This window comes from Carlito syrichta, unplaced genomic scaffold (genome assembly GCF_000164805.1).
Source record: "Carlito syrichta isolate Samal-C Ts95f unplaced genomic scaffold, Tarsius_syrichta-2.0.1 Scaffold312207, whole genome shotgun sequence".
NCBI lineage: Eukaryota > Metazoa > Chordata > Mammalia > Primates > Tarsiidae > Carlito > Carlito syrichta.
In genome coordinates, this window is record NW_007256303.1 from 99,699 (window position 1) to 114,682 (window position 14,984).

The 14,984-nt window shown below is 41.0% G+C and overlaps 1 protein-coding gene across 1 annotated transcript in view; it reads left to right on the forward strand.

Moving 5' to 3' along the window:
- The first annotated feature begins 8,673 nt into the window (after positions 1-8,673).
- Positions 8,674-14,984, forward strand: part of KLB (klotho beta) — a 39,281-nt gene continuing 32,970 nt past the window's right edge. The window contains exon 1 of the mRNA XM_008069790.2: positions 8,674-9,426. Coding sequence (XP_008067981.1) covers positions 8,689-9,426 — 738 coding nt within the window. The 5' untranslated portion in view covers positions 8,674-8,688. The remainder of the gene's footprint in view (positions 9,427-14,984) is intronic.

Consider the following 14,984-nt stretch of genomic DNA (forward strand, 5'->3'; position numbering starts at 1 on the left):
CCAGGTGACAATTTGCAGTCACAAGGCAAGTTCATGACACACACAGTTTATTCAGAGTCTCAGGGGAAAAAAGACCCTCTCATCCATCCTCAGCATCAATGTATCTTTTTCACACATGCACAGATTCCCCTATGCAAACACATCCACAAAGGGTAACAAGATGGCATGTGTGCCTAGGCACTAGCAGCATGGTTCCCACAATGCCCCACAGGGGCCAAGACCTATGATAGTACTGTGTTTTTTTTGTTTGTTTTTTTTGGGTTTTTTTTGTTTTGCTTTGTTTTGCTTGCTTATTCTCTACTCTGTGGCATAAAGATGTTGAAAATACCAAAAAGTTTTGCAAAAAGGAAAGTTTAAAGGATTCTGTAGGACAAGTGAGAAAAAAAATTTTTGACCTCTTTACATAAGCAAAAAATATATACCTTCAGAGTCTATCAGTAAACTGGAAGAAGTGGATATCAGAGACTTTGGGGGTGGAATCTCACCCTGTTGAACAGGCTGAAGTGCAGTGGCACCATCATGACTCACCGCAGCCTCGACCTCCTGGGCTTAGGCGCTCCTTCAGCCCCAGCCTCCTGAGTAGCTGGAACTACAGGAGTGCACCACCACGCTGGCTAATTTTTTTATTTTTTGTAGAGACAAGGTCTCACTATGTTGTCCGAGCTGGTTTGGAACTCCTGGGCTCAAGTGATCCTCCCACCTCAGCCTCTCGGTGCTGGGATTACAAGTGTGAACCACCACATCCAGCTCAGAGAAGTTTTTAACATCAATCATGAAGTTCCAGTTAATTCATTGATCAATAGTGAAATAGCTCTGAGTGAGACTCTGGCTCAAAAAATTAATTGATTAATTAATTAAATACAGTCCACAGTAACCTTATAATCTTAAAACAGCATTGGCCATTGCCTTGCTAAGCTATGGTGTGCCATGTGCTCTTTGAGCTATGGCCAGGCCATGTTTTCTTAAGCTTTAGCCCCCTTCCCTACCTTGGGGAGGTGAATCTCCTCTTTCTCTCTCAAATTTACTTCCTAAATAAACCATATTTTCATTTGTTTACCTAGCCTGATTTGTACCCCACATCTTTAAAATAAAAATAAACACATAAATAAAAACTATATTTTCAAATCTAAAAAAAAAATAAAGACAGCATTGCGGGAGGAGATTGAAAGCTTGCCATTGTCAGTTATTGCTGGGGTTTGACATCTGAAACGGGTATTCTGGTGATGTCACCATACTGCTTAGTTACTCTGAACACATTATTTTTTCACTATATTAATGATATGTCACATTTCTTTTAATTTTATTTTTATTTATTGGGTCAGGGTCTCTGTTGTCCAAGCTAGAGTGCAGCGGCACGATCACAGCTCACTGCAGCCTCAACATCCTGGGTTCAGCCTATCCTCCCACTTCAGCCTCCCAAGTAGCTGGGACTACAGACATGCACCACCATACCCAGCAAATTTTTATTTGTTTGTTTGTTTTTTTTGGTAGAGACATGGTCTCACTCTGTTGCCCAGACTGGTCTCGAACTCCTGGGCTCTAGCAAGTCTCCTGTCTTGGCATCCCAAAGTGCTGGGACTATAGGCATGAGCCATCATGACTATCGCAAAAATAATTTTTTATTGTGGTAAAATATAACATAAAAGCTACCACTTAGCCATTTTTTGGTGTACAGTTCAGTGTCATTAAATACATTCACATTATTGTACAACCATGACCACCATTCATCTCCAGAACTTTTCCATCTTTTCAGACTGAAATTCTGTACTCATTAAATACTAACCTGAAATCCCTCCTCTGAATGTTAATGACGCTAACATTTCATCAAATGGATATTCCGTGCTCTAGGTAATTATTCCCCCAAAGATGAATCTTTAAATTATTTCTGATTTTTTCCAGTCATAAATAATGTTGCTATTAAGATATTTGTGCAAGGAAAATTCATATATTTAGAATCAGTTCTTTTTTTTTTTTTTTTTTGAGTCAGTCTCACTCTGTCACCCAGGCTGGAGTGCAGTGGCATGCTCAAGGCCACTCCAGCATCAACCCACTGGACTCATGTGATCCTTCCACCTCAGCCTTCCAAGTAGCTGGAACTACAGGTGCAAGCTACCATGCCTGGCTAATTTTTTATATATTGTAGAGATGAGTTCTCACCAAGTTGCCCAGGCTGGTCTTGAACCCCTGGGCTCAGGCAATCCTCTCCACCCTGGCCTCCCAAACTGTTGGGATTACAGGCTTGAGCCACCGCATCTGACCTAGAATCAGTTCTTTATGATAAATTTCTAAAATTCTTGAGTCAAAAGATGAAAAAAGTTTTAGGTTCATGATATATTCAAAAATTGTTTACTGTGAATGTTGTACAAATTTACATTCCAACCAGCAATGTTTTACAGTCTCATCAACATTGGTTTTTATTTTTGCTAACTTTAAAAAAGGAAATATCATATAACTGTTTTTATGTGTGTTTCTAATTACTGGTGATTTAATTTTTTTCATTAGCCATATTTTTTTTAAGTTGGGGTCTCACTCTGTTGCCCAGACTGGAGTGCAGTGGCATAATTATGACTATCGCAAAAAAGAATTTTTTATTGTGGTAAAATATAACATAAAAGTTACCACTTAGCCATTTTTTGGTGTACAGTTCAGTGGCATTAAATACATTCACATTGTTGTACAACCATGGCCACCATTCATCTCCAGAACTTTTCCATCTGCAACCTCGACCTCCTCGACTCGGGAGATCCTTCCACTTCAGTCTTCCAAGTAGCTGGGGCTACAGGCGCACACCATCATGCCTGGCTTATTTTTTGATTTATTTTAGAGACGAGGGCCCACCATGTTGCCTAGACTGGTCTCGAACTCTTGAGCTCAGACAATCTTCTCACCTAGGCCTCCCAAGGTGCTGGGATTACAGGCTGAGCCACCATGCTGACCTTGATAGATAATTATTAAGCATTCACTCTGATAAGCAATGATAAAGATTTTTTTTTTTTTTTTTTTTGAGTTGGAGTCTCACTCTGTCGCCCAGACTGGAGTACAGTGGCCGCTCCCGGCTACCGCAGCCTCGACCTGCTGGGCTCTGGCAATCCTTCTGCTTCAGCATTCCAAGTAGCTGGAACTACAGGCGCGCGCTACCACACCTGGCTAATTTTTTGATTTATTGTAGAGATGAGGTCTCACCAAATTGCCCAGGCTGATCTCGAACCCACAGGCTCAGGCAATCCACTCACCTCAGCCTCCCAAAGGCACGTGATTACAGGCTGAGCCACCGAGCTCGGCTAATGATAAAGATTTACATAAGAGATATTCTTACAATCTGGTGGAGGAAACAAACCATTCCAGAATGGAGTGATAAATGTAGTAAGAGATGTAGTGATCAAGTTACAGATAGTCTACTGTTGGTGCATTCATTCATTCAACATATACTCTAGTGACTGCTATACGTCAAGTACTGTGCTAGGCCCAGATATTCAATAGGGATCCTAAGAGTTATGGTCCCAGTTTTGTTTTTTAAAGGGAGAGGAGAGAGGAGAAAGCATAGTCAGAGGATGCAGATAAATGTATTGTGTGATTTATTGATGTGTTTTGAGTCATAATAGAGAAAACATAGGCTTCCATGGGAAAACAGAGCAGATTCATCTAAATCCAACCAAACTTAGGAGTCAGAAAGACCTTCCAGAGGAGGTATCTGAATTTTGTTTTTCTTTTCTTTTTTAATTAATCAATATTTTTTATTATGGTTTTGCGGTGTACAGTTAAGGGTTAGGTGTACAATTACATTTCATTCAGGCACCCTGTTGATAAGAGGTGTTTTCCCATCCCCAGACAGATATTTGCTACTGTTAATCCCATCCTCCTCCCCCCTGAATTTTTTAAAACAGGTAGACAGCTGGATATAGTGACTCACACCCGTCATCTCAGGACTTTGGGAGGCTGAGGCGGGAGGATCGCTTGAGGTCAGGTGTTTGACACCGGCATGGACAACATAGTGAGATTCCACCTGTACAAAAAAAAGGAAGAAGAAAAGAAACAGATGGACATGAGCTAGATGAAGGGAGAAACACCTGCCACACAGACCAAGGTACAGAGATGTAAGCGAGAAGGAATGTTAACTGTTTAAAAGTTGCATATGTAGCCGGGCTCGGTGGCTCAGCCTGTAATCCCTCGCCTTTGGGAGTCTGAGGTGAGTGGATTGACTGAGCCCACGGGTTCGAGTCCTGCCTGGGCAGCAAGACCTCATCTCTACAATAAATCAAAAAATCAGCCGAGCGTGGTAGCGCATGCCTGTAATTCCGGCTACTTGGAAGGCTGAGGCGGAAGGATTGCAGGAGCCCAGCAGGTCGAGGCTGCGGTGGCTGGGAGCGGCCACTGCACTCCAGTCTGGGCAACAGAGAGAGACTCCAACTCAAAAAAAAAAAAGTTGCATATGTTAGCCAGGTGCAGTGGCTAACGCCTGTCATCCCAACACTCTGGGAGACTGAGGCGAGGGTATTGCCTGAGCCCAAGGGTTCAAGACCAGCCTGAGCAACTTGGCAAGACCTCATCTCTACAATAAATCAAAAAATTAGCCTGGCGTAGTGGCGCATGCCTGTAGTTCCAGCTACTTGGAATGCTGATGTGGAAGGATCACCTGAATCCAGCAATTTGAGACTGTGGTAGCCATGAACATGCCACTGCACTCCAGCCTGAGTGACAGTGAAACTCTGACTCAAAGAAAAAGTTGCATACATTTATTTTTATTCCAGAATCATGCTGTCTACTTTGTTATTTTTTGTTTTACTATCTGAAGGAATCAATATCTGAATTTAATATCTGAAGGTATATCTATGTCTTCCCTGTTTTCTTTATCAAGTTTTCCTCCCTTCCTTCCTTTCCTTCATTTTTTTGAGTTGGAGTCTCATTCTGTTGCCCAGGCTGGAGTGCAGTGGCAAGGCTCATGGCCACCACAACCTCATCCTGCTGGGCTTAGGGGATCCTTCCACCTCAGCTTTCCAAGTAGCTGGCATGTGCCACCATGCCCATCTAATTTTGTTTCTATTTTTTATTGTAGATATGAGGTCTTGCCAAGTTGCCTGGGCTGGTCTCGAACCTGTGGGCTCAGTCAATCCTCTCACCTAGTTCTCCCAAAATGCTGCAATTATAGGCGTCAGCCACCGCACCCAGCCTTTCTCTTCCTTCCTCTCTCTCTCTCTCTCTCTCTCTCTCTCTCTCTCTCTCTCTCTCTCCCTCCCTCCCTCTCGCTTTCTCTCCCTTTCTCTTCCTTCCTTCCTTTCTTTCTTTCATCAGGGTCTCATTCTGTTGCCCAGGCAGGAATCAGTGGCATCATATGGCTCAACACAACTTTGACCTCGTCGGCTCATGCAATCCTTCTGCCTCAGCCTCCCAAGTAGCTGGTACTACAGGTGAGAGTTGCCACCTGGTTCATTTTTTATTTTTCGTACAGATGGGATCTCGCTGTGTTACCCAGGCTGGTCTCGATCTCCTGGGGTTCAAGCGATCTCACCTCGGCCTCCCAAAGTGCTGGGAATACCTGAAGCACCTCGCCTGGCAAGTTTTTCTTTCTGTTATTAAAAATAAGCCAGACACGATGGCTCGCTCCTGTAAGCCCAGCACTTTAGGAGGCCGAGGTGAGAGGATTGCCTGAGCCCAGGGGTTCAAGACCAGCCTGGGCAACTCGTCTCTAAAGTAAATTTAAAAATTAGCTGGGTGTGGTGGGGTGTGCGCCTGTAGTTCCAGCTAGTTGAAAGGCTGAGGCAGAAGGATCGCCTGAGCCCAGCAAGTTGAGGCTGCCGTGGCCGTGAGTATGTCACTGCACTCCAGCCTAGGTGACAGAGTGAGACTCCAACTCAAAAAAAAAAAAAATTGTTGCCTATGTATTCTTCAAGTAAACTTTATTATAGCTGAAGAGAAGGGTGCTGCATGTAGTCAAGTGATGAGAAGTAAAGCCAAAAATGTAGGCAGGATCAGAACAGAGTGTCAATCCCACCACTTCCTGAATAATTATTTCCTCTCACACAAAATTAAAAGTAATACTCTGTTTGAGTTGGGAGTCTCACTCTGTCACCTAGATTGGAGGGCAGCGGCACCCTCACGGCCTCTGTATGCAGCCTTCACTTGCTGGACTCAGTCGATCCTTCTGCCTCAGCCTTCCAAGTAGCTAGAACTACAAGCATGCACCACCATGCCCAGCTTATTTATTTATTTATTTATTTATTGTAGAGACAAGGTCTCATCAAGTTGCCCAGGCTGGAAGAGTAATGTTTATTGAGCACTTACTATGTGCTATTTTCTATTCTAAGTGTCTATTTTTTTTTTTTTTTTTTGAGTTGGAGTCTCACTCTGTCGCCCAGACTGGAGTGCAGTGGCCGCTCCCGGCCACCGCAGCCTTGACCTGCTGGGCTCCGGCGATCCTTCTGCCTCAGCCGGAATTACAGGCATGCACTACCATGCCCAGCTGATTTTTTGATTTATTGTAGAGATGAGGTCTCGCTGCCCAGGAGGGTCTCGAACCCGCGGGCTCAGGCAATCCACTCGCCTCAGCTTCCCAAAGTACTTGGATTACAGGCTGGCCACCCAGCCTGGCCCTAAGTGTCTTACATGTATTAAACTCATTTAATCCTCACAATCCATAAAGTACATATATTTAATATGATTTTTCTTGCTTAAGAGGAAACTGAGGTGCAGAAAGTTTAGATAACTTGTCCCAAGTTGCACAACTATATTTAAACTCGAGTAGTCTGCCTCAGAGACCAAATTATTATTTTTTAATTCATCATATTTTTTTTTAGAGATGGAGTGGGGGTGGGGAGACCTTGCTCTATGTGCCCAGGCTGGTCTGGAACTCCTGGCCTCAAGCAATCCTCCCACTTCAGGCTCCCAAGTAGCTGGGATTACAGCACAAGCCACCATGCCCGGCACAGAGGCCAAACCATTAACCACATTTCCTCTCATTAATGTATATTACTTCAAAGAAAAAAAAGGCAAGATGCCAAGACTCACGCCTGTAATCTCAGCACTTTAGGAGGCCAAGGCAGGAGGATTGCCTGAGCCTGGAAGTTTGAGACTAGCCTAGGCAACATAGTGAGAACTTGTCACTACAAAAATATCATCTGGGCATGTTTGTGTGTGCCTGTAGTCTCAGGAGGCATGGAAGGCTAAGATAGAAGGTTGAGGTTGCAGTGAGCCATGGTTGCGCCATTGCACTCTAGCCTAAGCAACAGAGTGAGATCTTGACTCAAAAAAGAAAGAAAGAAAGGAAGAAAAGAAAAGTTCCACTATATATATATATATTTGAAATGTATTTTAATATATAAATAAATATATATTTAAATAAATGCAATATATGTATTTATAATATATATATTTAAAATAATATATATTAAATTTTTTACAGGTTATTTAGAGGCTATATACACTATTTCTACTTATTCTTATTCCAGAATCATGCGGTCTAAATTACGTTTTATGTTTCAATATCTAAATTGAATATCTGAAGGTACATCTGTGCCTTCACTATTTTCTTTACCAAGTTTTTCTTTCTTTTTCATTTTATTTATTATTATTATTATTGTTGTTATTTTTATTTTGAGTAGGCATCTCACTCTATCTGTTGCCCAGGCTGGAGTGCAGTGGCACACTCACAGCCATAACAGCCTCTACCTGTTGGACTCGGGCAATCCTTCCACTTCAGCTTTCCAAGTAGTAGGAACTACAGGCACGAACCACCACGCCCAGCTAATTTTTTTTTTGGTTATTGTAGTGACAAGGTCTCGCCAAGTTGCCCAGGCTGGTCTCGAACCCCTGGGTTAAGGCAATCTTCTAGCTTTTACCTCCCAATATACTGGGATTATAGGCATGAGCCACCACATCTGGCTTCTTTCTTTTTTAAAATTAATTTTGCCTATTTATTATTCAAGTAAACTTCATGATACTTTTGTAGAACTAAAATATGGGATTTGAGGATTTGGGTTAAAAGTCATTAAATTTATAAATTAAATGGGAAAATATTCTGTTTTTCCATTCAGAAAGTGCTATATTCCCTCATTCAAGTCTTCTTTCAAATCCATCAATACATTTCTATAATTTCCTTAAAATAGGTAACGTTTATTAAGATTATTGCTAAATATGTTATAATTTTTTGTGGGGAAGTGTTACGTCTTATTGTGTTTCCTAATTCTTTACTATAGGTATATAGGAATGTCATTTACTTGTATATAAGATTGTTTTTCCTGAAATGAGAGATAATAAAATCACCACTCAAAAACCCTAAAAACAGAAAAGGCATATATACCTTATTCAACAATGTTGAAACCTTCAGAAAAGATTTGGGTGGATATAAAAGACCACACAGAAAATATGTCATTTGTATTTGGTGTTGACAAATACAAAAATTAAGTTACATATTCAAACTACCGTCACTGGCATATTTTTATCTAATTTCTCCCAAAATGAGACAGAAGATGTGTTGGTGACCGTCCTAGGCCACCTCCCTCACATTACGTTGCTCTCTGTGACCCATCCTGAGCCTCCCAGTTCAAGCTAATCATTGACAGCGCTTTACAATCACAAGCTTTTACTGAGGCGTTGATAAGACAGTCTAGCAGTTAGCTGCTGCAGACAGGATCTCCAGGGAATGAATGGGTTTTCTTCAGCCCTGATGAAATAACCTCACGCTATAGGAATACAATGTCCAACGGGAGACTGCCAAGACCTGTCATCCTGTCAGTGTTGATTCTGCTAAGAGCTGTCACTGGATTCCCTGGAGACGGAAGAGCTATATGGTCTAAAAATCCTCACTTGAGTCCGGTAAATGAAAATCAGCTGTTTCTCTATGACACTTTCCCTGAAAACTTTTTCTGGGGTGTTGGGACTGGAGCTTTCCAAGTGGAAGGGAGTTGGAAGGAGGATGGAAAAGGACCCTCCATATGGGATCATTTCATCAGCACACACCTCAAGAATGTCAGCGGTGACAATGGTTCCAGTGACAGTTATATTTTTCTGGAAAAAGACTTATCGGCCCTGGATTTTCTAGGAGTTTCTTTTTATCAATTTTCAATTTCCTGGCCAAGGCTCTTCCCTGATGGGACAGTAGCCCTTGCCAACGCAAAAGGTCTCCAGTACTATAATAGTCTTTTAGATGCTCTGGTGCTTAGAAATATTGAACCTGTAGTTACTCTGTACCACTGGGATTTGCCTTTGATGCTACAAGAAAAATACGGAGGGTGGAAAAATGATACCATGATAGACATCTTCAACGACTATGCCACATACTGTTTCCAGACGTTTGGAGATCGTGTCAAATATTGGATCACAATTCACAACCCGTATCTAGTTGCTTGGCATGGATATGGGACAGGTATGCATGCTCCTGGCAAGAAGGGAAATTTAGCAGCTGTCTACACTGTGGGCCACAACCTCATCAAGGTACTGTATAGCTGGCTTCTTTTTGTACCTTCAGAAAACACCAAGAAATGTAACTTCTGTTCAAATATCTCTTTTTTCTTAAACCAACACAACTAATTTTAGACGAATTCAAAGCTCTATCCTCAAAGTTTATATTTAAGATAGTATATGTTTTACTTATCTAAGCTATTATTAATGCATTAATCCAGTTGCACTTTGAAGCCACGTTTAAATCTATAATTATATATTAGAGTGTGAGATTATGAGTTTACTTTAATACTGTGGAAAACCAGTACTTTATCAATTTAAGTGGGGGAACTCTTTTCTGACAACATGCAGTCATTTCAGAATTATGTTAGGGCATAATCATTTCAGATATGTATTTGTTGTTAGTATAGTTTTCCTTGGTGATACTGAGCTATAATAAGTTAAATAAACGTTAGCTAACTCATACATTAAGAAATTAAAATAAGTATACTTCACTGCTGATTTTACTTGTGTTACATGGCAAGAAAGATGAAATTAAATGTTCTGGGAGCTTACACTAAACTGGGAAGAATGTGCTCTCCTAAAACAGTCTTAAAGCAGTATATTTCAAAAGCTAGAGATTATGTTGGGAAATGTCAAAATTATTAAAACAATCATGAAAATGCAAGCAAAATAATAGCTAATATTTCTTGAGTGCTTATGATGTACTTCAGACTACATATGCATTGTCACATTTGATCCTCTTAAGCTTGTGAACTAGTCCCACTATTATTCCCATTTTAAAGATGAAAAACATTGAAGCTTAGTGAGATTAAACAACTTGCCTAAGGTTACAGAGTAAAACACAGCTGTGGTGGACATGGGATTTATCAACGACAATAAAATTAACACTGACTTTCTTCATTAAGAATGTTTTTAAGAGAATAATCTTTTGGGAATTTTCAAGAGATTTAGCCTCCCATTGAAACTAATATCTTGAATCCGAATTAACTTTGTGAGTCAAAGAGTTGACTTGGGAAAATAAATTACTCTGAACACCTGTTACATTTTTAAAATAAAAAAAATTTTACCATATGATTTTATAATGTGCTAGAGAAAGTAATGTGATTCTAATAATAGAAAGTTAAAAATATAGAAACAGAAGAAGATGTCCAGGAACACAAAATTATTCTATGTCTGAATTTGAACATATAAAAATATCTGCTAACCCTTCTTTTCTTTTCTTTTCGAACTTTCTGCATTATTATGCATGTTCATTATACTATTGATTCAGTCACATCTGCTGTTGCAGATTGCATTAGGATTTCAAAGTCATTTATACATCTTTGAATAGAGTTGTATGTAGAATATATTATGAATGTGTAAGGCAAATAAAACCTTACAGGGGAGAAATTTTTTTTTTTTTTTTTTTTTGAGTCAGAGTCTCACTCTGCTGCCCAGGCTGGAGTGCAGTGGCACACTCACAGCCACTGCAGCCTCAACCTGCTGGGCTCAAGATTATCCTTCCACTTCAGCCTTCAAGTAACTGGGACTACCGACATGTGCCACCACGCCCGGCCGGGAGAAATCTACAGCTACTTAATAGCTACCAAGATTATGCATACAAAAATTAGAAAAATATTCCTTTTATTTAGTTATTTAAATTATTAAAACAATTTATGCTCATGTAAATTTTGAAAACATCAGATTGTATCAAAGGATCTAAAGTGAAAAAGTTGAATCCCTCTCTCTCTCTCTCCATCCAAAAAACCCAACCCAAGGACATTACTGTTAGTGATTTCTTATTTATTATTTTCAAGGTTTTCTATACAAATACATGCATGTTTATTTAACTTGTGTAAAAATTATTCTTAAGTTGTTGAATAGTTCTTATTACCTGGAAAAATGTCAGCAATTAGAATTTTCATGAAAAATGTATTTTAATAATTAATTCAAAGTCTTAAAAATTGGTTAGCTGATACAAATAAACAGGAAAAAGCCTTAACTGACAAGTAAATATTGTTTCCAAAGTTAGCAGATAAAATGCCATATTTTCAGATGTTTTTCAGTTTCCTCTCATTTGAGATAAGTTTTGCCTTTAACACAAAATGAGCATTTTTTCTGATGGTGAGATAAAATTTTATTACTTCAAATTGATGTTTTCCTTTTTAAATGATTGTGTTTCTCAAATCGTTTCTTTTCTCTCCTTAAAATTTCTAAATCACTAGCCTAAACAAATGGTGTGAGGGGTCCCTTGAAACCCGTCAGAAAGTGAAATAACACTGTCTAACCCAGTGACTTGTGACAATGGAAGGAAACCTTGCCATGTTTTGGTGGCCTGAGATGAACTCTTTTTTCTTTCTTCTCCCTTCCCTGTCCTTGCTTTAAGAGAGCAAAGATTTATGTGATATTTTATGTTGCAATGAAGTATTTTTTCCTTATTGTGCATTCTTTAGAAATAGTTTATAGTCCAAAAAGTTTTTCTTTTTTTCTTTTTTTCTTTTTTTCTTTTTTTCTTTTTTGAGTCAGGGTCTCACTCTGTTGCCCAGGCTGAAGTTCAACGGCACGATCACGGCTCACCAAAGCTTTGACCTCCTGGGCTCAGGCAATCCTTCCACCTCAGCCTCCCCAGTAGCTGATACAGGCACACACCACCATGTCAGGCTAAGTTTTTTATTTTTTGTAGAGACGATTTTGTCCAGGTTGGGTTCAAGCAATCCTCCTGCCTTGGCCTCCTGAAGTGCTGGGATTACAGATGTGAACCACCATGCACAGCCAAAAACATTTATTGACCTAAATAAGCCTAGTAAAAAACTAAATTCATAAGGGTTATAGACCACTTTATTCCCAACTTAGTCAGTGAAAAGATTTTGCAGTGGTTATTGGAATCCTTTTAGTTCCAGAATGATTGTAAAAATGGCATCTTGGTTTGAAATGTTTCAGTTTGGAGGAAACCAAAATGGTCCAACAGGTCCCAAGACTGACCTGGAATTTAGACCCCACTTTATTGCAGCCCTCAGGGTTACCTTAAAGCAAGACTAAGCCTCAGGTAGAAATGTTCCATAGCCACACATACTGATGGATGCTCCAACAGTCTTTGGAACAGGAGGAGGCATTTTCTGACTTGTCCATCTTTAAGCATGGCAATTGTCACTTTTTTTTTTTTTGAGTCAGAGTCTCTGTCGCCCAGGCTGGAGAGCACTGGCATACTCACAGCCACCACAGCCTCTACCTACTGGGCTCAGGCGATCCTTCCACCTCAGTCTTCCATGTAGCTGGTATTACAGGTACGCACCACCACTCCTGGCTAATTTTTTGATTTATTGTAGAGACAAGGTCTCACCATGCTGCTCAGGCTGGTCTTGAACCCCTGAGATCAGGTAATCCTTTCACCTCCTCCTCCCAAAGTGCTGGGATTACAGGCTTGAGCCACTGTGCCTGGCCATCACTTTCAATAATGTCTATAATCTCCACAACAACCTTGCCAGGTAACCATTATCCCCATCTTACAGTGATATTTCCAACATGCATCAAGTTTCTCCCTTTTATAAAATCCACTAGGGGCTTCCCCAGGCTTTGGGGATAAAGTGCCAATTTTTCGCCAAGACCTTCAAGACACAATTCCTGGCCTCTGTCAGACTCCTTCCTGGCCACTCTTCCATCCCACCACCAGCCCCCAACACCCTCCCCAGCCCCTCATGTTGTATCATAATGGACTGCTGGCAATGTCGATATTTCACCTCCACCCAGCCTCACCCGGCTCACTCTATTCAACCAAAATGTCCTTACTCCCTATTTTACCCATGTAATGTCCTTCAAGACTCACTGCAGTCACCACATACCATATGGTTCTTTCCTGTCTCCCCAACTGGATTGGGAGTTTTTTGACAGGAGAGATAATTTTTTAAAAATTTGCCTTTGTTCCCAGCACATAGTACAGAATATTTGTTTTTTGTTTTTTGGGGAGTTTTTTTGAGTTGGAGTCTCACTCTGTCGCCCAGACTGGAGTGCAGTGGCCGCTCCCGGCCACCGCAGCCTCGACCTGCTGGGCTCCGGCAATCCTTCCGCCTCAGCCTTCCAAGTAGCCAGAATTACAGGCATGCGCCACCACGCCCGGCTGATTTTTTGATTTATTGTAGAGATGAGGTCTCGCTGCCCAGGCGGGTCTCGAACCCGCGGGCTCAGGCAATCCACTCACCTCAGCCTCCCAAAGGCGCGGGATTACAGGCTGAGCCACCAAGCCCGGCAGTACAGAATATTTGTATAAGTTTGGTTGAATGAGTTGGTCAGGATTTCTATCTAAAACCTTGTAATCAAACACCAATTTCAAGTTCAATATTCATATTTCAATACTCATATTCCAATTTCAAATTCATATTCATATTTCATTGCATTATTGCTAATTCCTGAAATATTGTCTCTATTAATCTAGGAGTATGTTAGGACTTTTTTTTTGAGTCGGGGCCTCACTCTGTCACCCAGGCTGGAGTACAGTGGCACACTCACAGCCACTACAGCCGCGACCTGCTGGGCTCAGGTGATCCTTCTGCCCCAGCCTTCCAAGTAGCTGGAACTACAGGCGTGCGCCACCACGCACAGCTCATTTTTTAAAAAAATTTATTGTAGAGATGAGGTCTTACCAAGCTGCCCAGGCTGGTCTCAAACCTATAGGCTCAGGCAGTCCTCTCACTTTGGCCTCCCAAAGTGCTAGGATTGTAGCCATGAGCCACTGTACCCAGCCTAGTCAGGACTTTTTTGGTTGCAAGAGACAGAAATCTAATTCAAGTTGGCTTAAGCAAAAAAGAACAATTTCCTGGCTCAGTCACTAGCTCAGGGATGAATGAACTCAGTGACGAGGACACCTGCAAAAGGCCCTGGGCCCTGTGTCTTGTTCTTGCATGTCCATTTCTTTTTGTGGATTGGTGTCATTTTCCACAAGATCAGATTTTAGAATCCCGGAGACAGATTTGGCTTGTTCAGCAAAGCCCCAAGGGCTCACATTAGTAAATGCAGTAATGGTGGCTATTTTCATTCTATTTTTAAATCAATAAATACACACACATAATAATTTAAATTTGTAAATTTCCATTTTAGAATGGAACATTTGAAAACCTCTGAGGAAATAGGCACAGAGGTTGGGCAAGACGCATTTGTTCATGAGATGGTAACTCATTTTGTTTAATACTCCACTAAATACTGCCAGCTTTCATGATAGTCTTGACCATTTCGTGGCTTTTGTTATCTCTTACAAGTCATATTGGATTAGAGAGGGGGAAAAATGTTATCTTTCATAGATAAAGACTGTTTACATAGAATAAGGATTTCTCAAACCTCAGGACTATTGACATTTGGGGCTGGGTAGTTCTTTGTTATAGTGGGCTATCCTGTGTGCATCTTAAGAGTTTAGCGGTGTCCCTGGCCTCCACTCACTAGATGACAGTAACTCCCCCATATTCCAGGATGTGACAACCAAAAATGTCTACAGACCTTGCCAAATGTCCCCAGGTGGTCAAAATTCCTCCCCCTCCCCTCGCCCCTTGAAAACCACTGACTCCTATCTGTGGGACGACTGGTTAAAGGCATGAAGCACAGAGTGAGGGCATTGACACATA